Source organism: Drosophila subpulchrella, unplaced genomic scaffold, assembly GCF_014743375.2.
Source record: "Drosophila subpulchrella strain 33 F10 #4 breed RU33 unplaced genomic scaffold, RU_Dsub_v1.1 Primary Assembly Seq354, whole genome shotgun sequence".
Classification (NCBI taxonomy): domain Eukaryota; kingdom Metazoa; phylum Arthropoda; class Insecta; order Diptera; family Drosophilidae; genus Drosophila; species Drosophila subpulchrella.
This window is the reverse complement of record NW_023665577.1, coordinates 11,518,567-11,542,560: the sequence shown is the minus strand read 5'-3', so window position 1 is coordinate 11,542,560 and position 23,994 is coordinate 11,518,567. Positions and strand designations below refer to the sequence as shown.

The following is a 23,994-nucleotide window of genomic DNA, read 5'->3' as shown; positions in this document are numbered from 1 at the left end:
GAAAACTTTTTTTATTTAATAAAAAAAATCATTTTTAAACTCTTTAAATATCCACCTCACAATTTACGTACCATGCCTATGGTTTTGACTGCCTATCGATATTTGGTCTGCAGCCATATCGACCGCTTTGCGGTGCCCTATCGATAGGCCGCAAATAATCAATGTTTCATCTCTAGCTCCTTTAAGTTTTGCGTTATTTATGTAAATGTTTAGCGAAATTGCGGAAAAAGTGCATATCAGTGCGCTCGATTGCTGAAAAAGTAGTTCCGTTGCGTACGGCGAAGAGCCCATCAAAGGCGGCCCAGTGGCCAAGCGATCGGAGGGCCAAAGGAAGTCCCAGTCGACGTGTTGTATTCGGGGCGCGGCGCCTGCAGAAAACGGACAAAACATCCTTAGGACAGCCACACAAAGGGACATCGATACTTTCAGCCACCGCACACAATGGCCGAGCGACCGAAGAATTTGTTCGCAAGTGAGTTACCCTTTTGGTTTCGGTAGTGGACCGCCCACGCATGTCACACATATGCAGGCCAGGAGGTACACACACTCGCTGGGTGACGCATAGTTAGGGAATCGGGTGGCAGCGGTGATAAGCGGTGATTTCTATCAATCCATTAAGCCTGCTACATTCTTCGTTTTCCCCTTTCATTTCCAGCCGGATCCAGTCGTTCCCGCAATCCCCCGGATCAGCTCAGCCTGAACAACCTCAGCATTCGCCATCCGCCCTCATCCACATCGTCCACCTCGTCGGGTTCCACCTCTTCGGGCTCAAGTTCCTCATCGCAGCACAACCATGTGACCCGCTGTTTTGGTGCCCAGCAGCCACAACCGGTTCCACCGGTGGCCAGCACTAGTGTGCCCGCAGTTCCGGCAGCTTCGAACAGCAGCGCCGCCGATCGCCACCGGGAGCGGATTCGCCAGCAGGCCTGTGGCAAGCTGCAGTTTGGCGAGGGCGCCGCCAATACACACACTTTCACTTCGGATGATCTCGAGGATGAGGGCGAAATTGGGCGTGGAGCCTTTGGGGCGGTCAACAAGATGATCTTCAAGAAACTGGACAAGGTAATGGCCGTGAAGCGTATACGCTCCACCGTCGACGAGAAGGAACAGAAGCAGCTGCTCATGGATCTTGAGGTGGTCATGAAGTCCAACGAGTGTATTTACATCGTTCAGTTCTATGGTGCGCTTTTCAAAGAGGGCGACTGCTGGATTTGCATGGAACTGATGGACACCTCGTTGGACAAGTTCTACAAGTACATTTACGAGAAGCAGCAGCGCCACATTCCGGAGTCCATACTTGCTAAGATTACGGTCGCCACCGTAAATGCCCTCAACTATCTGAAGGAGGAGCTGAAGATCATCCATAGGGATGTAAAGCCGAGCAATATTCTTTTGCACCGTCGTGGTGACATCAAGCTGTGTGATTTTGGCATATCAGGTCAGCTGGTTGACTCGATTGCCAAGACCAAGGATGCGGGCTGCAGGCCCTACATGGCGGTAACGAAACTTATACCTTCCCAAAGCTGTTTACTATAGTTCTCTGTAATTTCGCAGCCGGAACGCATTGATCCGGAGCGCGCCAAGGGCTACGATGTACGAAGCGATGTTTGGTCTTTGGGCATAACTTTAATGGAGGTGGCTACCGGTAATTTCCCTTACCGGAAATGGGACTCGGTCTTCGAGCAGTTGTGCCAGGTACAAATGCGTTTAAAATATTTTAGTGACAAGATTTATCTGATTTATGCGTATGAATCATATTTGTGAGAAATAACTATACAAATATCTTTTTATCTCGTGCCCTTTGTTATTAGGGGAAATAAAACGAAATCTTTAGAAGATAACGCGGGCAGCCTACATTCCTCATTGTAGTTGATGTAGTTGAAATAATCTTTATTCTGTAGTAGTGTGTTATTCTTCCTGTTCTTTCGAGTATAGGGAAATTCTCATTATCAATAATCCCATTTCCTCAGGTTGTGCAAGGTGAACCGCCAAGACTATTGACGTCCTACAACGGCATGGAGTTCTCCAAAGAGTTTGTTGACTTTGTCAATACTTGGTAAGCATCAATAAAAATTATGCGACTGCAAACTAGAATCTAACAATGTCATAATCTTTTAAGCCTGATTAAAAAGGAGAGCGACAGACCGAAGTATAGCCGGCTGTTGGAGATGCCCTTTATTCGTCGCGGTGAGACGAGCCACACCGATGTTGCCGTGTACGTCGCTGATATCCTAGAGTCGATGGAGAAGGACGGCATCACGCAGTTCACGGCCAACCAGCAGGCGGAGAGTTAATCACCCTGCGAAAAGAAGCAAGTCATAAATTAACTGAGAAACCACAACAACACAACAAGCAAACTAAGCAGAAGGGCAGCAGAGAAAATTTAAATTGTTGTCTACTTTGTAGCATTCGTAGAAAACCTAGCGCATATTTTGTTGAACAGAAAAACAAAACTAAGCGAAAAGTGTGTAAGCTGGTAGTAAGCATAATGTGTGTATAGTTTAAAGTCCCTAAAAAGCCTATTATAATTCAATAATTTTTGTATTCGCAGTTTTGTGCGTCCAATTTTGTGTTGAAAATAAATTTGTGTTAAAAAGCAGGCCAGCAGCAGGTTACAGTCGAGTATTTCGGCCAATAATTTGACCAGCTTTGGACTCCCCGCCCAATGCCTATTTATATACATTCATTCAAGCGAGCATTTTATAATCCGGTTGATTTATTTATCATTAATGATGAAACAAGACCAATTGGTAATGCATTTTGCGTTAATAAGCAGCCACATGCAAAACATAAGCAATATTTGTAAAAAAAACTTCGTGGGAACGAAGATTGACTACCCATACAAACTAACAGAAACACCAACACGCGTTAAAGTGCGTAAAAAACATAGTTCAACAAAAACTATTGAATTATAAATTATTTATTGAACAGATTTTGTAATCCTATTATATTTTTTAATTTGCATATATAAAAATGATTGTGAAAAGCTTTAAATAATAGCCAAGCGGCTGAGATGTTTAAATTGTAGTAGAAATTATTGCAGAGAAATGCAAAATTAATCCCATAATATATGAAATAATTAGCCACAACACCGACACATTCACACACTACACACATATAGACACGTTTTTATGCGTAGTAACTAGTTGTAAGCGAAGCAAAAATATTTAGCAAAAAAGTTACAGCTACAAAAACAAAAGTCATGTGAAAACTGAAAATAAAACAAAATAAATGTATTGTGCCTAAGTATAAACCGAAATGATAAACACTTACCAGGAGAGCCACAACTTAAATTTAATCAAAACTCATAAGCCATATATAAACCCTAGCCTAGCTTTCAAACCCAAGCTTATATAGCCGTACTGCAAACACCATGCCCACATTCATCCCCATAAATGCACAGCCAAACGATTGCACCGTCTATGTCCCCGTCTCAAAACAACAACAATAACAACCAAACTAAATCACGTAACAACTAAAACCAATGTTTTTTGATTAACATTTTTATGCAAGCGTCAATGTGAAAGCAAAGTTTATTTTGTATACATATATACATGCATAATATATTTGCACGGGTTGCAAATAGAATAAGCAAAGCAACAAAGCCTGCAGCAGTTTTCCTTTTTTTTCAAAGTTTGTTTGCAAAATATAATCCTACAGCATGCAGCATTTAGAGTGGAAATATATACAAATATGAAATATATTTTTATTAAGCCCGCAAACATCCCAGAATTTTCATATAGACTTGTCAAGTAATGTTCGGCCAGCCGAGACATGTTCGCCCTTGGGAGAGTATTTACCAATTAAAAAGTACTACATTATTAAGGGGAAGCATATGCATTGGAAAAATCCAAGACAAAAAGTTAATCAACATTCCACTCGAAAAGCACATTAGTGAAGAACCTCAATCTCCAATGAAATAGTTTCTATAGTTGCAAACATGGCATACTAACTGACCGTAATGTTGAATTTAATCCCTAATCACAGGGTGGTATAGTTGAAAACAATTACCTAAGTACTTGGGCAGATCACTTTTGATATAACTAGCGGTAGAACTAATAATCATATTATACAACTCATGTGTAATGCCAGGAATAATGCAATCGCAAGTCGTCAATATTTTTGACAATAAATGGAGTATAATTTATTTGTAAAGTAAGAATAACTTAACGTCCCTTGAGAGGATATGATGAGGGCGTACGGAATGTGTATATATGGTAGATATACTAAGGACACATGACTGGCAAATATTTATATACTAATCTATGAACCAGCTGCAAGTCAAGTGCGGTTCTTATGTCTATCAATCCCGAACTCAATTCCCATGTGAAATCTAACACCAAGACCCCAAAGATTGGCTTCCATTGATCCAAGGCCTTTGAATAAAATTAAATCGCAAATTTATGCCACGACCGAAAGCTCTAAACTAAATCTAACCAATGACAAAACTGGAAACGCAACGTCCACAACAATATTAATATTTGCAAACTTTTAAACCTAGCTTACACATAAGAGAGTGCTAAATTTCGGAATATTTGTGGGATCCCAGTATTCGGGACCAGATCCTAAGTAAAAACCCGTTGCAGAATCAGGAGACGCTCACTCAACACTTAGCGCACTAAGTTTTACTAACTAACAGTCTACATATACGTATGAATAACCCCGGCTTGTGTCTCCGTATCTCGGCGAGAACTAATATTACACAAGGATAACCAAATACCGAAAGGGAACTATTCAAAGTCATGGCAAATACACACAGATAAATAACATAGAACTGTTGAACAAAATTGAAAAAGCTAAACACCACAAATAAAACAATTTGTAAAAATATTAATAGCAAATAAAAATTATAATTCAAAAACTCAATTGATGCGTAATAGCTGTGTAAATGGGGTTGTGATTGGGCATTCGGACGCATGGCTGTTCGCCAGGAATTACTAGGTAAATATATAATCCTATAACAGTCACAGTACAAAAGCGAAGTATTTGATCTACTAATGATGTCCGTTTGGATTTATGTTTTTCTTGAAATAAAACATTTAATTTGTAGGTGATAAATAAATAAAATATTTTTATGTTAGTATTTACTTATGATTTAATATTTAATGTATAAATTAGCGAAAGGAAAAAATCAATATTGAGGAACAAAAAACTTTTTTAAAAAGATAAGCCTAACTGGGTCAATTTTGTAGTAAAATGTTAAATGTTATGTTTGATTTCTTTATAAAATTTTCGATCTTTTATTTTTTTTACGATGTTCCAGTTAGAGTATCTAAAATCACTTTAAAATTTTGAGTTTGCTTTGGCATAATTTTTAGGGGCACGCGACTCGAATGAATATCGACACCAAAATGAGAATCGTCCCACAACGTGTGGGGCATGGAAAGAGGTGCATTAAGGCCGCAAATGCGTAATCCCCAGCTAGAGAAAATGTTAATATTCGTACATACTGTACAAACCCCGTTTTTTAGCCAACTTATAGTAGAATATCGACGAATAGCAGGAAAACCAGATGAGTTGCGGTTGCAAAGCCAAGCGGAAAGGTTGTTTTAAAGAGCTTTGAATGATAAATATCATACAGTGAAAATTTAAAAAATCGGCCAATTAGTCTGGCAAGTTATTATTTTTTCTTCATCCATTGACGATTTCTTTATGGCATATGTACATATAGAAAACTGAATGGAGCTGTGAGCCGGGATTAGTTTGCTTTCAAACGCCGTGCGTGGAGCAATTAAATTTTTGACTACGGATACGGTTTAACGACATGCTGGCCTGCATCATTTTAATCGGCTGGCTGCTGCTGGCTTGGATATACTTCCTGTGGAGCCGGCGAAGGTATTACAAAGCCGCCTGGCAGTTACGTGGACCCATTGGCTGGCCCTTGATAGGCATGGGCTTGCAGATGATGAATCCGGAGAGTAAGAGCAAAGAGGATTTCCCAAATGGCACTTGATAGCTCGAACTTTTGCCAGCCTTTTTGCAGTACATGGACGGCCTGTCGCGACAGTTCAAGGCCCCTTTTATTTCCTGGATGGGCACCAATTGCTTCCTCTATATCAACGATCCCAATAGTGTGGAACAGATATTCAACTCGACGCACTGCACCAATAAGGGCGATTTCTACCGATTCGTTAGTTCGGCCATAGGTGACGGACTTTTTACATCGAGCTCACCTCGTTGGCACAAACATCGCCGCCTTATTAATCCCGCCTTTGGTCGCCAGATTCTCAGCAACTTCCTGCCCATTTTCAATGCCGAGGCGCAAGTGCTACTGGAAAAACTCGAGCTTGAGGGTGTGCAGCATGGCAAGCGGCTGGAGATCTATCAAATCCTCAAGAAAACCGTCTTGGAAGCAGCTTGCCGTGAGTATCTATATAGCTAATGGAACTTTAAGGTTCAAACTTAATGCCTTATAGAGACCACGATGGGCAAGAAAATGAACTTCCAGCATGACGGATCTATTGCCATTTTTGAGGCTTATAATGGGTGAGTAAATTAAATAATATTCCATATTTATATAATACTAAAATCATATTTTAATATCCCTTTAGCTTGACAGAAGTGTGTGTGAAGCGTATGTTATCTCCTTGGCTTTATCCGGAGGTCATATACCGTCGTTCAGGACTCTTTCGCCTGCAGCAAAAGGTCGTTGGCATACTCTTTGGGTTTATAGAGCAGGTAAGCTGCTCATCCGATCAGCGAGCCATGACCACCATAACCCCTAGCTAACATGTTCCGGCAGCTTCTCGAACCCATTGTCTCGGTGGTGGCTGCCAATGCCAAACCGGAGCAGCAGCGACCGGAACTGGAGATGAGGGGCAAGTCCAAGGCCATTTTCATCGAGCAGGTGAGGGAGCATGTGGAGCGCGGCCAGCTGAGTTGGCAGGATGTGAGGGATGAGGCCAATGTGACCATTGCAGCGGTAGGTAAAAGTATATCCTTAAAAAAATAGTTGAATAACTTTTAACACAGACTTTCGAGACCACATCGACGGCCCTTTACTTCACCATTCTCTGCCTGGCCATGCATCCTTGTTACCAGGAGAAACTCCACGAGGAACTGGTCAGAGAACTGCCACATCCCACTGGGGATGTAACTTTGGAGCAGCTGCAGCGATTGGAGTACACTGAAATGGTGATCAACGAGGCCATGCGGCTATTTGCTCCAGTGCCCATGGTCCTGCGATCGGCGGAGCAGGATATTCAACTGCAGCGGGATGACGGAGAGTTCCTGATCCCTTGTGGCACCCAGATCGGCATCGATATCTACAACATGCAGCGGGACGAACGGGTGTGGGGTCCACTTTCGCGTACCTACAATCCAGAGGCACATTTCGGATTGGATTTCCCGCAGAGGCACGCCTTCGCATTTGTCCCATTCACCAAGGGATTGCGCATGTGCATCGGCTACCGATATGCCCAGATGCTGATGAAACTGCTGCTGGCCAGGATCTTTCGCAGCTATCGCATCAGCACCGAGGCTCGCCTGGAGGAGCTGATGGTCAAGGGTAATATCTCCCTGAAGCTAAGGGATTATCCGCTCTGTCGGGTGGAGCGGAGATAACAGGAAGGGGTTGCTGTAATTTTTCAATTAAAAATGCCATTTTTGTTGCATTTTCCCTGCGTTGGAAATTGAGTTTGTTTCATCTTTTGCTGTTGGCCTCGTTAACGATGTCCATCCCCTCCTCCTGCTCCTTCCCTGGCCCTGCGCAAATTGCCAGCTTGCAAATGGCTATAATGGATTTCAGTTTGCACTTGTTCGTGCTCACCCACAACTTTACAGCACACGTTGCGTATACAGAACATAATTGATTGAATTTCTTGAAAGGCTGGTCGACTGGAGTGTGCTATCTATTGCTACTGAGGGCCGGTCAAAGTTCCTGCCCTCAAAGAATTGGCCAGGGTGATTACGAAAGGGAGTGAAACTGTCTGCCGATTCATCACGTTTCATTACCCGATTGGAAAGATCGTAACTTCTTTATTGAGAAATATAGTTCTAATCAAATGAAAAGAATTTAACCTAAAAGAAGAATGGAAAGAATTTGTAAAGAAATTAGAAAGTTATATTTCTTATGTTGTTTTAAAGTTTATTTTTTTGGATTTTTCGTTTCAAACCACAAATATATTTTAATCTTAGATCAAATAGCTGAGCTAAATAATTTTAGACCATACCAAAAATGCGTGCATTAAAACACGCGCTTTTCAGATCAAATACAATTGCGATACATAGTATTTAAAAATAAATCTTCATATGCTTTATTTATAAGCATGTTGCTTATCATATTATGAAGTCATTACTTGATCGAAGTAGTTTCATCAGTTAACAGTGGTCTCGCTCGCTCCTACACACTAAACGCACATCGGCCGCCCAAGTTTTCAACCTTCGATAGCTCAGTTGGTAGAGCGGTGGACTGTAGTTGGTACAAAATGCAATAGAAATCCATAGGTCGCTGGTTCAAATCCGGCTCGAAGGATTTTTTTGTTTTATTTTTTTATTGTCTCCATACGTTCATTTTATTTTTTTATTTATGATAAGCTATTTTAAATACCACGTAAATTATTAAAGAGAAACCCAAAATCGGCAAAGAAAAGAAAGCACTTTTAAAAACCATGAAAGAACAAGAGTTTCATTAAAATTAAATTGTATAATGATATCAATCCAAGTTATATTATGTTAAGTTACTTGAGAATGCAACAAAGCATTATAATATATATGCAAATATTTATAACTTATATATTTTAAGTAATCTTGTCATCTTAGGTTCATCATAAAAAATATAACTAGGTCAAAAAATCGCGTGACCCCTCAGCAGATAGAATTGGATTCTGACCGTTAAAATAAAAACGATGCATATATTATAATATATGTATTTTTTGATTTATTTGTAGTACAAATTTTAAACATATATATGTAGCAATAGTGTACCCGATAGCGAATGGACAGCCCCAGATCAGCGCCCCTCACCGACCTTCGATAGCTCAGTTGGTAGAGCGGTGGACTGTAGTTGGAAAACAAGCAATAGAAATCCATAGGTCGCTGGTTCAAATCCGGCTCGAAGGATTTTTTGACAAATACTTTTTTATTTTATTTTTTATTAAGCTTTTATTGTTAATAGGCTTGTTTAATTAAAAAAATTATTTTTTAATATTTTAAAATGTAATTTCAATTCTAAATATTTGTTTTGCTGATAAAAATGATGTGTCTCTTTTTGACTTTCTATAATATGGATTTACTTAATTAAATGTTTTAAATTTATTTTTTGTTCTTAAATAAATAATGGTGTTGTTAAAATAACAAAAGTAAGCAAGTGATTGGATATTTAAATAAAAATATAGTGCGCTGGCCACCTGGTCGTGTATTTGTTGTCGTATTAAATTACTTAATCATTGACTTGTTGCAAATACAATTTATCAACACTTTGCCGAGGTAATAATTCTATTTGCCACCCAGCCACCCCGTAATGTTACCCCGCACCACCAACGCCTGACAAACGAATAGATTGCCGTCTGGGCAGCCTGCCCCCAGCCACCATTTCACTTCAAGCTCCACTGCCTGCAACGAAATATGCATAATTCAATAGCAGGAGCTGCGTCCTTGCCAACGAGAATCCTGCGGAACAAGGATTAGGGGAGGGGAAGCCCCTCGACGGGAGCTGAAAAGTATGCAATAAGCGATTGCGACTCGTTAACGCTTTAAAATACAGAATGGGATGGATTGCGGGGCACATACAGCTATTGGAAAAATAATAGGAGTTGGTACTCATTGCCAAAATATTTTCCAAAAACAAAGTTATGTTTCTTTTAAAAATATAGATCAGCTTTGTAATTTAAAAAATATTTGTATTTATAGAAAAACTATTCTTTTATTTATTTTATAATATGATATATGTGATTAAGGAATCAATTTTTAAACCTGCAAATTAAATATCGAAATATAATATATATTACATAGTATCAAAAAGTTTTAGAACTTATGGTTTCTGAAAGTTCAGTGTGTGTATAGATGTTTCCATAGCTTTAAACAAGAAAAATGGTTGAATTTCTATTAGGTCGGGGGATCATCTCTCGATGGAGATGGCTGTGTAATCACAACATTAATCTAATACGCGTGTTTAGTGCGGCCTGGCGGGCATCCAACTTAATAATAGCTTTCCCAGCGCCTTGCAATAAGTAATTAAATCATTTACAACAAATCAAGCTGACTGCGGAACAGGACGAAGGACCACGGGCGAAGGGACGAGGATCTGCTCCGCCCCGTAAGCAAATAGTCGCCGGGGCTCTCGGTCTGGCTTATTATTAATGAGAAAAACTTTTGCAAGTTTTCAATTAGTTGCGCTTCCCTCCAGCAACTCGGCGCATAATCAAGACAAACGTTGGCTCATAATAAAATATTTAGTTGGATTTCCTTGGCCAGTTGCCGTAATTGACTGGCCACCAGTTATTTGTATAACAAGCCGGGACTTTGCCTCGCTTTTGGATTCGGAGTCCGATTTGGGACCGGTTGATTACCGTGTTACTTGGTACCCTTGGCAAGGTCTGCTAATCCGAGTCGACAGCCTGCATAATGTGATTAATTGAATATTAGGGCAGGCAGGTGCTCGAATGCCGAAACTGGCCACAGCTTGGCTGTCTGGCGCCCCATTTACTTACCTGCTCGCCTGTTCACCTGTTGGCCTATTGGGTGCAGTCAAGGTTTCCGCTTTCCACGTCACCTGATTCTTTCAATTGCAGACTGACGGCTTTGTTCGCCTGCATACCAAATCCGATTTTAATGAGCACATGTTCCGGGCCCTAATTGGAGGACCCAATTCAACCAGAAGTACGAATTCTTGGCGCACTCAAGCCCGATTAGCTGAATATCCATATGTTCTTTATTGATTACATCATCTTCATACTTTTTTGAGTTTTAGAAAAAATATTTTTTTTTAGAACACAGACTAAGCAACTATGTATAAATTCTAATTATATGGTAATTCATCCAGCAATACAAATTTTTACTTCAGGCTAAAGCCTGATTACCTAAATATCAGTTCGTTCTTCTTTAATTTTTCAATCATCATCCATTTAAATGGTTAGTTATCATATAAAATTATTTCTGAAGAATGAGATTATTTTCTACAAATTTATTATATTCTTCAAACTTTTGTTTTGTTTTTTCTTAAGTATTATTAGTCTATAAAATATTTAAAAAAATAAAATACAAATTAAATTATCATATTTAGTGTAAAATTAAATTAAAACAAGGAAGAACGCTATAGTCGAGTACCACGACTATCAGATACAGGGATATCAGATAATGGGACCAAAGGGAAATGGAGATATGCAAGCAGCAAAGCGATATAGAAATGCGCCACCTACCGGCGGTAGACAGATTTAAGCGTTATGGACGTTAGAGTGGGCGTGGCAAATTTTTTTTGATAGGTATTGACGAGATCAATTCAGTTAAAATTCATCTAGCATGAAAATTGTGGGCGCCACAGGTTTGGCCGGTTTGTGGGCGTTAGAGTGGGAGTGGCATATTCGCGTATTAAACTTGCGCTGCGTACAAGGCTACGGAATCTAAATCTGAGATCCCAATTCTCTATCTTTGATAGTTTCCGAGATATACACGATCATATTTACAATTTTTTGAAGTTTGTGGGCGGCTTGTGGGCGTGGCAAATTTTTTTTGGGTCAATCGATAGGTATTGATAAGAAAAATACATTTCAGTTACAATTTTTATTCTAGCATAAAAATTGTAGGAGTGGGCGTGGCACTCTGCTGAAACAAACTTGCGCTGCGCAAGAATCTCAGGAATCTGCATGCCTAATCCCAGTATTGTAGCTCTTATAGTTTCCGAGATCTCAGCGTTCATCCGGACGGACAGACAGACGGACATGGCTAGATCGACTCGGCTAATGATCCTGATCAAGAATATATATACTTTATGGGGTCGTAAACGCTTCCTTCTGCCTGTTACATACTTTCCGACGAATCTAGTATACCCTTTTACTCTTCGAGTAACGGGTATAATTATACTTAAAACATTTTTTTGTATTAAGAGGCCAACTATAAAATCCCTATATTTTGCTATCCAAATCACTTAAGGCTCTTTCTTGGCGGCTGTTCGGGCTCAACGGTTTTATTAATTGTAATTCCCCTTTGACACTTCCAAGCAATTTCGCCCGATTTCCGCTGAACCGCAAAGCAGGTAACACTTGGCTGAGTTCTGTTAATGCAGCGCCTTCCAGTCGCGTGTACTTTGGACGGCTTTTGCTATTGTTTGCCTAACCGTGGGCGTTAATTACAGCCAAGCATTTGTAAGGGAAAGGTGCCCGCCCGCAGGAGCAACTAATAAACCAAATACATTCCAGCAAGCCCAGAGTGGGATTCCCCCAAAAACCGCATTAACAAGCAGCTGCTGCTGCTGCAGATCCTGGCTGTAATTAAGTTTGCTTCCGTTTTACGAGACACGCGCCAAGCAAATCCCGGCCAAAATTTACTAGGACAACAAACCAAGGAGTATGTGAGGGTTGAGGGGGGGTGCTGCAAAAGTGGTGGCGCCTCATCAATGTGCTAATGCTAATTGTTATTGTACTTCGGTGGGTGCGGGCGAAAGTGGGAGAAAGTGCCACCGCTTACCTCAAATTGAATTAGCCTCATATGTGGCCTGTCAGTTGAGACAGTTTGCAACTTCCAAACCTAATTTGGCAGGTCGAAAAGTTTAGTTTTCACTTGCCAAAAATAAATAGAATAAAAAACACATGACACACGCCCGCAGAGCTTATATAGTTGGGACATTTTGATCGTGGTGGGCGCTTAACTATTTTCCTGGGGGCGCCAAACGAAATCAGAGCAAAAATATTTAACGAAATTGCATTAGAAACTTTTTTGCCACGCAGCACAAAATGGCCGAACAAAACAACCCAACAAAGTGTGCAAATTCTAAGTCAGGCCTTCCAGGGATGTCGGCTATGCGATTCGAGTCGAGTTGGGCATTTGAACTCCGGCAGTTTGTGTCCATCGTATCAGTTGGCCAACTTAACCCAAAGTTTTAAGAATACGCCGTATTTCCGCCCACCTCTGGGGACAGACTTATCGGAGCTTAACCCTTTGACAACATGAAAGTAAGAAATAAATCCTCTAATATTTTTCGAAAATATTTTATACACATATGTTATCCTTATAAATACTAAGATATATGAATATAATAATAAATAACGAAAAGTTCTCCAATTCTTCAATTTCTGGTTTTTCAGACTGAATTTCGTACTTCATCGCTTGGTAAGAAAAAAAAGATTTGTAGCTTGGTAAATTAATCTCACATTGAGAAAAGGTAATTGTCTCTCTAATCAATTAAACATCCTGCTTATTTTCTGTCGTATACAAACTAGTACCACTGAGAAATGAATAAATTGATTATTGAATAAACAATAAAATAAAAACTCATCATATACATATCTTTCACATAGCAATTGTTTAGCTCGTCTGCTCTTTTTTTGTGTCAAACACCTCAAATAATTTCTCAACTTTTAACAAGGGCAATTTTGTTTCAAATTATTACTATTATGCAAATATTAAAATAAATTATGGAACTTGGTAAAGTGTAACTAAAAGTTTTTCTATCAATTCAAAATGGTTTTCTGCAGGGTTAACTGGCCCTCATAAAAGTGGAAATGTGTTGAACCTTAACCTCCCTGGAGTGAAGAAAGTTTTGCTTGTTGTTTGACAAATTGTTTTGTGCAGCGGCCGAAGGAAATAAAAGGCAACATTCGACTGTAAAGCGGATGAGGAGTGGGTGGGAGTGGGATGGAGTGGGTGGTAGTGGGTGGGCCGGCAGGACAACAGGCAAAGTACAGTGCCATCAATGTGTAATGAATGTGGGCGGGGCGTATCGAGGCGAGAGCAAAGTTTAAAGCGCGAACAAGAGCGGCAAAAACAATGACAGGCGTTGCCAGCAGCCAGACCTCTTCCGATCCTGTTCCTGTTTCCCATTTTCTGCTTTTCACTTCACATTTCCATTTCATTTTCCGCTTTCCCATCAGTGCCCCTTTTTTACTCTTGCTAGAGGTTCACAAGTAGCTTTGTAGTTTTATCATAAAATTAACATGTCATTGGGAATATAATATTATAGCTTATTAACATTTTAAAAAGATTAATTTTTGAACATTTAAATTTTTGCTGTTCTTATCCGAATTTGTGTTTGGTAAACACATTGAAAATGATTAAAAATACTTTGTTTTATTTGGCCCTTTACAGCTAAAAAATATTGTATATTGGTTTGTGAATTGTTTGTGTATTTTTTTTTATTTTGGTATCGTTTTGAAAATAAATCCAAAGGAACTACCAGGCTTTAATATAAAATACATGTTTTAGTTCGTATTTCAAGAATCTTTTTCAGGAAAAATGTTAAATAAATACCAGACTTTAAAAATAAGTACATTTTTTTTAAAGAACCTCTTCTTTAAATCTTATAAAGGACGTAAAGTAAAGAAAACAATTTTGAAAATAATAAGTGATTTTCTAGAATCTATGACGAATTTTTTAAATCTGTATTAGATTTATTCCGTTGAAGTTATGTTTTGTATGATCTATATCTCAAAATTATAATAAAAAAAATCTATATAGTATCTTAAAAACAATAGGGTTTTAGATATATTACCTGAGAGGGTATCCTAAGCCTCTGTTTTCAATCTGAACCTTTTCTGCTTGTTGAGAGCCAGTTGGGAAACTTTTACCGCTCGTTGTTTACCGTCGCCCTGCGGCCGCATAAATTAGCAAACATGAGGCGAGCGGAGATCGTGACTGAAGGACCTTTGGCCAGAGTGGCTCGAACCCACTATGGTACTGCACCACCCACCTGGCCAACTGGCCACCCAAATGGCCAACTGATTGACCCGCCAATCCCGCCTTACCCGCTTTTCCCGCTTGTCTGGCGGCGCCAAATTAGCGATGTCCGTGTGGTCCACGGTCCACGGTCCACTTTCAACTCTCGCAACACTCAATTGCAATTACAGCGTTTGGCTGCCGCCGAAAAATTGGCCAGCGCAATTAATTAAAAAGTTTGCTGCACAATGAAATCGCTTCCAGGTCCGCGGAAATCCAGATGAAATGGGGGGGCTCCACTCGCAAAGCTCTAAAAATATTTTTCCTGGTAGCGGGGAAATAATTTTATTTTCATGCATGTACGTTGCGACATTTAATTAAAAACTGTGCAATCGCCAGGTGGCACTAAAGCAAAATGAATGCATTCTTTTTTTAAAAACTTTATTTTATCACTGGATTACCGGAATATATGATGAACGAGTATTAAATTGTGCATGTGTACGAAAAAGGAAATATGAATATGGAGAGTGAGTTGCGGCAAAACTATTTCAATCAATTTTTTACACGCATGAAAAAAGTAGATTTCATACTTTATATTCAAACGATTTTTTTTGTATTTCTTTATAAGTCTTTTTTTAAAAGAAGGTAATCATTTTTATTTTTATAAATATTTTAATATGTTAATATATTGAAGTAAATTGCCATTTGTTCAGCTGGGTAATAATCAGAAGAAATGGACGGACCAATTAAATGTGGGCAATTAAATAAAGAGCACTCAGATAACTTTTATTAGCTAGCAGATAGTATTATAATTTTAGTCAGTAAATTGATTACAACTAAAGAACTACGAGTTCCTTTTTTTTTGGAAATGTTAACATCTGTATACGTTTAACAGATGTAACATTTTTGTTATTTTAAACATACATATGAACAAGGGTTTCTTAAAACCCTTGAAATTATATCTCTTGATTGCATAATTTCTTTGTGTTATTTGTTTAGTATCTTTTTTTTTTGTTGACTTAAACAGATTTCCTAATCTGATTATGAGAAATCAAAATGTACATTAATATTAACTGGAAAGAGAGATAACTTAAAGGTGTAAATATCTTTACAGCCATTTTAAATTTTTTTTGCTAATTAATTTACAAAGTTTTGAACTTTTTTTAAATATCAAAGTGTGAATTGTAATTTACGAAGAATTGAACTTTTTATTAAGCATACGACACGTGCGACTGCAATTAAAGCAGCTCCGCAAATGTTGAACATCTTAAAAGTAATTTTTGGCTGAGTAAAATTGTATCTTATTCGCCTGCGTCTTGCTACGAAATTCCCCCTCGCTTCTTGGTTGTAATTTTCATAAAAATTATGCAGATTAAATGTGGCATCCAAGTTTGCTTAGCCCGGTGAGTGACATTAAACTCGCGTAAGGCACAGACAACAAAGATGTCTAAATAATAAAGGCAACCTGAGTCTGAGTTGTTGTGTGGAACGTCGCAGAAGTTGATTGAATAAATCACAGCAGGTGAATTTCACTCGAAACAACTCTTGACATGCGTTAGAACAGGCTGACAGAGTCAAGAACCCAGATCGGGGCTGAATGCAAATATATACATATATAGGTACTGAAATGAAACCGAACTGAACCGGCAGATACTCACAAAAAAAATCATCTCTCAAAACAACATTTTATTCGATCTTAAAAGAGAGCCGTGATCGATTCTATCCAAAATTCTCAAAATCGATGTGAATGTGATACTATTTTATTCTCAAAAACAAAATCGAGAGTCCTTTCATCACTAATTATAATTGAACAAAACTCAAGAGCAATCTTGATTTCAAGAAAATTTTTCTAGAATAGTTGAATAGGCGAATTCTCAAGTTAAGACATTTTTATTTTGGACATTTCACTAGTGTATCATAACGCCAATACTCGAGATCGCTTTCACCTTTATTTCAAGAACGTTTCTTCTTGATTAGGTGAGAAGGCGTATTCTCAAAATGAGAAGATTTTATCTTGTTTTTTTCGGTTCTTGAATTTTTTTGGGTGTATAACAACGAAGGAGCTGGTCGCCGTAAAGCTTCGCCATTTTACAGCCCTACAACAATTTGGCCAAGTAGCTGCCAAGTACCAGAGATAACTCAGACATAAACCCGCGGGCCAGATTTCAGACCTGCCATTAACAATGTGCAACAAATTCTCAAAATAAAGTAAAAATCCCACAAGGAATTAAGTTCGCGTCTATATGTATTGGATATTCGGTCAAAAGTTTCCAAAACCACTTGTCAACCTGCGATATTTTGTGGAATTAATTGCATGTCGCTGGGGGCTAATTAAATTCCTCGCTGGTGGGACTAATTTACTTGATCACGAAACGCTAACATATGGTTTGGTTTTTGCCACCTGCAAGGTGTGCGAAGTTCACTCGGCAATTAGCATTTTCCATGAGCCATTTCACCCGTTTCCTTTCATTTCTCTCTAATGTCGAATGTTCAATGCTGAATGCCACGAAGCTCTGGGGCAATTAGGCGTGGGTAATAACCTCTACGTACTTTCATATTCATATTCAATAAATGCAAATTGCGCTGCAATTTTTTTTATTATTTAAAGGATATTTCTATCCGCCGAAGGTCAAGTTTGACGTTACTCACAGACCCCTGTCTGCAATGCAAAATGGTGTAGGGACAATTAATAGGAGAAGTGACTGGAAATAAAATCGAATGTAATTGGCAATTTGTCTGCGGTTATAGGTTGTTCGTGTTTATTTTTGCATCCAAGGACGACAATTTTGCAATGAAAAGATAATAATGGTATTAAAAGGCTAATGCGGCGATGCATTAATTAAGGAAATGCGTTAAATCATGGGTATTATTCAAAAGTAAAACTAAGGATATTACAATGGCATTTAACAATAAGCATTTAACAAAATTGCAGGTGTAATTTGATTTTCATATAAAGAAAAATTGAATGCTTTTAAAAACAAAATAAACATTTATTTGCAATATAAAGTACATTTTTCACAGGAACTTTTAAATATCCTTGAACTGATTAACTAATTGGTTAATTATATTTCGCTGTTTGTCCTGACCTATGTATGTATTTCTAAATATTTGGAAAACCTTAACAAACTTTTGTTAAAAGGTTAATTAGTCATTCACTGGATTAATTATGAGCCACGCCCACCCAGACACCTTTGGTTGTGATAAAATTAGGCTGACAGAGATAAACCTCCTTGAACCTAAGGAATATAATAATTTATAAGTACACTTCTTATAAAAACAGAGCTTTATATTTCGAAATATTCGCCAACTTTGCCGAACGGCTTTTCAAAGGCAATTAGGCATTTAGTTGGTTAATTATAAGCCACGCCCAGCCAGACACCGTTTCCATAGAAAACTTTTAAAAGCTCATTAATGCATAAATTTAGGGTCCTTTAAATAGCCGCTCCCAAAGACTCAAGCAGTCCATAGGCAGTTCGATTTTGGTTTCCAATGGCCAGTCTTCAGTTCCACGGCAACTTCGATGCGGACATCAGGTATGATAATAGTCTAGATCCGGCAAGGGAATCGAATCTTTTCCGCCTGCTGATGGGCATGCAGTTGGCGATGGGCATGAAACCATCGCCCAGACTACCCAAATGGTGGCCAAAGTGGGTGCAAATGGTGGGCAAACTTCTGGCCAAGGTATACTGTTCCATGGTGATTTTTACCTCGCTGCATCTGGGAGTCCTGTTCACCAAGACCACACTGGATGTCCTGCCAACGGGCGAGCTGCAGGCCATTACCGATGCCCTCACCATGACCATTATATACTTTTTCACCGGCTATGGGACCATCTACTGGTGCCTCCGCTCCCGACGCCTCCTGGCCTACATGGAGCACATCAACCGCGAGTATCGCCACCATTCGCTGGCCGGGGTGACCTTTGTGAGCAGCCATGCGGCCTTCCGGAAGTCCTGGAACTTCACGGCCGTGTGGATGATGGCCTGCCTGCTGGGCGTGATCTCCTGGGGCGTCTCGCCCCTGATGCTGGGCATCCGGATGCTGCCCCTGCAGTGCTGGTATCCCTTCGACGCCCTGGCCCCCGTCACATATTCGGCGGTGTATGCCACCCAGCTGTTCGGCCAGGTCCTCGTGGGCGTGACCTTTGGCTTCGGGGGATCGCTGTTCGTCACCCTCAGCCTGCTGCTCCTGGCCCAGTTCGATGTGCTCTACTGCAGCCTGAAGAACATGGATGCCCATGCCAAGCTGCTGGCCGGGGAACCCGTTAATGGCCTGAGGTTTGTTATTGGTACACGGAGAAAAATAAATATGCGGAAAAAATACAAAGGAAATAAAACTAAATGTGGTTTCCATTTAACTTAATTTCCTTTGTGTATTTTCTTATTTATTTTATTAAACATTTAAGAAAATGTCAAAAGCCAAAAGGTCATATGAGTAGAACATCCTTACCAAATAGAAAAAGTTCCATTTTATATATTTACGTAGCTCTTAACTTAAAGGCGTTAGCTCTAAAGTCATGATTTCAACAAAGTATATTATCTTTCACAACAAAAAACAACGTTATGGCTTTTTTTCCAGTGTAGTACCCTTTCATTTATTATAAACTATTTCTTTTTAGACAAGATATATGCAAACAAAGACAAAAAACGTAACTCATCATAAGATTTTATAATCAATTTAAGTACTATTTGCTTATATTTTCGAGCATTGCAGTTGTTATTAATTTAAAGCCAATAAATAGCAAACAATTTAACAATTAAAATTAATTGAAGGATTTAAATCCTTTTTTCATCATGTAACTCTAGCTTATTTAAGTAAAATTTTTGTGGTCTTAACTATGTATTTTTGGCTTTCCTTTTAAATTTGGTTTTCCTTTAAGAACTAATATGCAGATATTTAACGACAGTTTTTTCTTATATATCAGTTTGCTACAAGATGAGTTACTGTTGAAGGATTCGACCAGGGAGTTGAATCAGTATGCCGTACTGAAGGAGCACCCAACTGATCTATTGATAATGTCGTCAGGAAGCCGATGTCTTGGTCGGCGGGGAAATGTTTTTCACAGCGCCCTGGTGGAGTGTGTTCGCCTGCACCGCTTTATTCTGCACTGCGCCGTGGAGCTTGAGAACCTCTTCAGCCCATATTGCCTGGTCAAGTCCTTGCAGATCACTTTCCAGCTGTGTCTGCTAGTTTTTGTGGGCGTGTCGGGGACCCGAGAGGTCCTGCGGATTGTCAACCAACTGCAGTACCTGGGACTCACCCTCTTCGAGCTCCTCATGTTCACCTACTGCGGTGAGATGCTAAGTAGGCATAGCATTCGATCTGGAGATGCCTTCTGGCGAGGATCATGGTGGAAGCATGCCCACCTCATTCGCCAGGACATCCTCATCTTCTTGGTCAACAGTCGACGGGCAGTCCACGTGAGTGCCGGCAAGTTCTATGTGATGGATGTGAATCGTCTCAGATCGGTAGGGGGTTGGGTTTTTAATATTTATACCAAAAACATTATCAATTGAAAACAAAATTTTAAATTTCAGGTTATAACGCAGGCCTTTAGCTTCCTGACTTTGCTGCAAAAGCTGGCTGCCAAGAAGGCCGAACCGGGTCTCTAAACTGGAACCGCATTTCTTCGCATCCTTTGTACACGGTGATATTTATTCAGCACATTAAAAACAAGTCGAGTTAAAATGCAAATAATATTTGCGTTACCGCGTCCCAATGTTTACTTAACATCTTGCAGCACGAGCAGATGTGGGCCCAACCCACTTTTCCGACTAACGAACCTCCGCGAAAAGCGGCTACAAGTCCCATGTCTCTGTTGCCTTTGGCTTCTCACTGATAAACAGCCCTTTTTCCAAACAGTTTTAAGGGATGTTCCCGCTACAAAAGTCTAAACATTCTTAAAGTTGATAATTAGATGCTCTTTAGATAAAATAAAAAAATGAAATTAATTTACTAGAACTATGTATAATTTATTAAATAACGTTCTTTTTAAATATTCCCTTTCTATACTAAAATCTTTCTATAATGATAACCAAAGTTTGACTTGTAAAACTGGATTCTATTCTGAGCCTAAGCCAAAAAGGGCTGGAAAATATTCCCTTTGACGGGGCAGAAAGCTTATGTACCCTCTCTAACTTGGCCTTTTCCGCTTGTAATGTTCTGTATCTGTTCAAGAAAGTTCTTAGATTTTGTAAGCCTAAAAGTCGCCTTTAATTTTGCGATTGCACGTCGTACGCACCGAAACTTATGGCAAAGTTTTCAACTCATTTGCGCTTTGCATTTTTCATTGTGTCACAGGCACAAATACCCAGCCACCACCCACATAGCGAAAAGTTCTCCTTCTTTGCCCAGTGACTTGCTCTAACTTTCGAATCCGGGTGGATGGATGGTAAAATGGGATGTGGATGGTGTGGGGAGTGTGGGCATTGCTACGTGTGTATTTATAGGGACTCATTTGTTTCAGTTTTTGCCGCCTACATTGGGGCACCCATAGCGCTTAGATGATTACCTTTTTGTTCGCTTTGTATTGTGCTTTTTGTGCTCTTGTCGCTCGTTTCGGTTTCGTCAGCGGAAATGCCATTCACTTTCTCCACTTCCACTTATACTTTCACTTCCGTTTCCCCTCCATGCTAACTACCTTTATGCGTGTCTGCCGGGCCAAAAGGGACATTTATATTACACGATATTTGATAAGCGCACTGCACAGTTAAGCTGGCCGGGCCGAAGACAAATGTCCTGCCATAATTCCCCCTCAAATGCCAGTCAACGGCAGTCATGGCAACGGGAAGCAGGCCATCGTCGAGGGAAAAACAAAAAACTACCGACTGCTAAAGTGCCCGGTCTCCATGGGATTAGCTGGGAAAATAATGCATTCAATGGCAGGAGCATTTGCATCGGCCCTGGGCCATCGGCCAAAGCCCATAAATGGAGACATAAGCTGGCACAATGATTGCCCGAATGAATCAAGCCATCAGTAGACGTAGAAAACATTAGCGGGGATTTTTTCCTGGGCAAAAGAGCTTATTTAAAATGCTATTCAAAGGAATATATTAATAAAGAGTCTTCTCTGATACCATTCCTATTATTCTACATAACTCAAATTTTTAACTAAAGTTCGCTGAACACCTATTGTAGAATTTTTAAAATACTATATTTAAGTTTTAGGCAACTGCCTATTGGATCTAGAAACATATAAATATAATACAAGAGTAAATAATTTGAGAATATTATTAAGATGGACCCTTAATAACCAATATTTATATTTTTTTTATATTTATATTTAACATTTTTTTTCACCAATTTGTATAGATTCTTTAAGTTGAAATGAGCATTAAAGTATTTGTTTTAAAGTGTCCAATTTTGGGTACTCTACGATTTCACTACGCATCTTTTATTTATTAAAAGCAATATAGCAAGCGGGTTTTTTACTAATTGTAAATTGAAAGGGATTCTCAGTGGCATATGTTAATGGTCTTTATTTTGCTGCAACCCATTAGCTTCGCATAAAAAGTTCACTATGTGCTCACAAAAAACTAATTCAATTTTAAACCGGAGCTTGTACTGAGTGAATTAAAGTTGAGTGGATGAATGAAAACAGAGCTCTCCCCCTATCCCTTCCGTCGTGCTGTCAGTAGCCTGGCTATAAGCCAACAAAAACTGTCCAAAGTGCCCGCATAGAATTGACAGGATCTAGCCGCAGGACATGCCGTCAATATCCCAGCACTCTGCCTCTCAGCCTGCAACTTTGAAGTAGTCTCCTGAAATTAAATTAACACAGAGGCATGCCGTGTCAACTTTTTCGGCAGTCAGCTGGCGGTATTTTAATTGAAAGCAATCAATATTAGACGCCATCACAGGCATGACATCTCACACTCGAGTTTTTCATGAGGAAACCGAAGGCAGCTGTCGAGTCTGGGGAAATTTGTGATTTTAAAATGGTCTAGATGTGATTTTGCGGTTTATTATGGCCCTCTTACATATGTTACGGGGCATCCACAAATTAGCTTTAAGATTCATTTATGAAATTTAAAAAAGAAACATATATTTATTGAATATATCAAGAACCTCTTTGCAGCTTTAATAATTTAAATGCTTTAACGAAGTCATTGCTAGAAATAGAAATTATCATTGTTATTAAAAATATTTAGACAGATGTCACATTTTGAAAAAGTCATTACAGTCGTTGTGAAAATAAGAGAACAGTTGACAAAAAAGTGTCTTCAAAATAGCAACAAGAATTAATTAAAAACTTTTCGTTGGAAATATTAGCTGTAGGGCGTCAAAAATGGCACCGTCTAAAGTCATTATGAATTCCAACCTGAGCTGTGATCAAATGAACTCTGATTCAATTCACACTTCAGCAAGGACCAGGCACCTGTGAAAATGATGTTCCATCATCATTATGGGGGCAGTAATCTAATCAGGACAGCCCCAACTGCTGATGTCAAAGAGCTGGGCTGTTGTTGGGTAATTTCATTGCTACTTCATATTATATTTGCATGTTGTCCACATTCAGGCGAGTAATTTTGAAATTCATAGACCAATTGCCTTTGAATTGTGCAACTTGTCGCATACGCAATGTCACTCGGCCCACACAAAGGTACATAAATGGGGTTTTGCGATATGTGGGTTTGTGTTGATGCTGTCACATAAATTGCAAGCGATTCAGCCAACGGGTATTCGCCTGCGGTCAGGACAAAGGACCTCTCCTCCCCCTTTCCTGCCCCGAAAAGCACACACACAACGTGGCCCAACCAAAACAAAGCCGCATATAATTTCCCATTAAGGAGTGCCGTGTGGGCGGTGAGTGGATATCCTTGTTAACGGCTTCTTTACCTGCTCGCCAATTTGTCAGGCACATTCAGGCCCATTCAGATGCAAGCTTTCAATTAGCCGCTTGCAGCTTTTAGCCCTTCTAAGACTGGGCTCTGTTCTGGCCAAAGTTACAAAATTACATCGAATTTTTCTTTTAGGTGTTCTTTAGATTAAGAGCCTAAGTATGAACGCAGCCTTTTTGTGTAATTAAATACAATTACTAAAATGAATTTTGTGGTTTCTACATAAATAGCAGTTCCCAGTAAAATTATTTGATTGTATCAAATATTTTTATATTTATTACACTTTTAAGAAATTTGTTTTGGAAAGACTACTGTGATTTAATTTTTACTCTTGTCCACAGAGTAAATA

The 23,994-nt window shown here is 39.3% G+C and overlaps 3 protein-coding genes and 2 non-coding genes across 5 annotated transcripts; all 5 read left to right on the top strand.

Annotated features, from left to right (window-relative positions):
• The first annotated feature begins 145 nt into the window (after nucleotides 1-145).
• LOC119560331 (dual specificity mitogen-activated protein kinase kinase 4) lies at nucleotides 146-3,253 on the top strand. The gene is made up of 5 exons (XM_037873721.1): nucleotides 146-472; nucleotides 656-1,497; nucleotides 1,555-1,695; nucleotides 1,971-2,056; nucleotides 2,120-3,253. The coding sequence occupies exons 1-5, from the start codon at nucleotides 442-444 to the stop codon at nucleotides 2,292-2,294; spliced, it is 1,275 nt and encodes a 424-aa protein (XP_037729649.1). The 5' UTR covers nucleotides 146-441; the 3' UTR covers nucleotides 2,295-3,253.
• A 2,271-nt stretch (nucleotides 3,254-5,524) lies between these two features.
• Nucleotides 5,525-7,926, top strand: LOC119560029 (probable cytochrome P450 313b1). The gene is made up of 7 exons (XM_037873324.1): nucleotides 5,525-5,612; nucleotides 5,672-5,918; nucleotides 5,973-6,362; nucleotides 6,417-6,486; nucleotides 6,552-6,678; nucleotides 6,743-6,922; nucleotides 6,973-7,926. The coding sequence occupies exons 2-7, from the start codon at nucleotides 5,765-5,767 to the stop codon at nucleotides 7,561-7,563; spliced, it is 1,512 nt and encodes a 503-aa protein (XP_037729252.1). The 5' UTR covers nucleotides 5,525-5,612; nucleotides 5,672-5,764; the 3' UTR covers nucleotides 7,564-7,926.
• A 453-nt stretch (nucleotides 7,927-8,379) lies between these two features.
• On the top strand, nucleotides 8,380-8,473 carry Trnay-gua. Its single transcript has 2 exons — nucleotides 8,380-8,416; nucleotides 8,438-8,473. It is a non-coding gene; the product is annotated as a tRNA-Tyr (tRNA).
• Nucleotides 8,474-8,967: 494 nt separating this feature from the next.
• On the top strand, nucleotides 8,968-9,060 carry Trnay-gua. The gene is made up of 2 exons: nucleotides 8,968-9,004; nucleotides 9,025-9,060. It is a non-coding gene; the product is annotated as a tRNA-Tyr (tRNA).
• Nucleotides 9,061-18,290: 9,230 nt separating this feature from the next.
• LOC119560345 (putative odorant receptor 85e) lies at nucleotides 18,291-20,417 on the top strand. Its single transcript, XM_037873741.1, has 3 exons — nucleotides 18,291-19,082; nucleotides 19,730-20,273; nucleotides 20,343-20,417. Exons 1-3 carry the CDS (start codon nucleotides 18,295-18,297, stop codon nucleotides 20,415-20,417), a joined length of 1,407 nt encoding a protein of 468 aa, XP_037729669.1. The 5' UTR covers nucleotides 18,291-18,294.
• The last annotated feature ends 3,577 nt before the right edge of the window (nucleotides 20,418-23,994 follow it).

Bases quoted from the DNA above. Each gene is read 5' to 3' on its own strand.
- LOC119560331 (XM_037873721.1), top strand. From the start codon at position 442: ATGGCCGAGCGACCGAAGAATTTGTTCGCAA. The intron at 1,498-1,554 runs GTAACGAAACTT...GTAATTTCGCAG, and splicing joins GCTGCAGGCCCTACATGGCG to CCGGAACGCATTGATCCGGA. The intron at 1,696-1,970 runs GTACAAATGCGT...CCATTTCCTCAG, and splicing joins TCTTCGAGCAGTTGTGCCAG to GTTGTGCAAGGTGAACCGCC.
- LOC119560345 (XM_037873741.1), top strand. From the start codon at position 18,295: ATGGCCAGTCTTCAGTTCCACGGCAACTTCGATGCGGACATCAGGTAT. The intron at 19,083-19,729 runs GTTTGTTATTGG...CTTATATATCAG, and splicing joins GAACCCGTTAATGGCCTGAG to TTTGCTACAAGATGAGTTAC. The intron at 20,274-20,342 runs GTAGGGGGTTGG...TTTAAATTTCAG, and splicing joins ATGTGAATCGTCTCAGATCG to GTTATAACGCAGGCCTTTAG.
- LOC119560029 (XM_037873324.1), top strand. From the start codon at position 5,765: ATGCTGGCCTGCATCATTTTAATCGGCTGGCTGCTGCTGGCTTGGATA. The intron at 5,919-5,972 runs GTAAGAGCAAAG...AACTTTTGCCAG, and splicing joins GCAGATGATGAATCCGGAGA to CCTTTTTGCAGTACATGGAC. The intron at 6,363-6,416 runs GTGAGTATCTAT...AATGCCTTATAG, and splicing joins CGTCTTGGAAGCAGCTTGCC to AGACCACGATGGGCAAGAAA.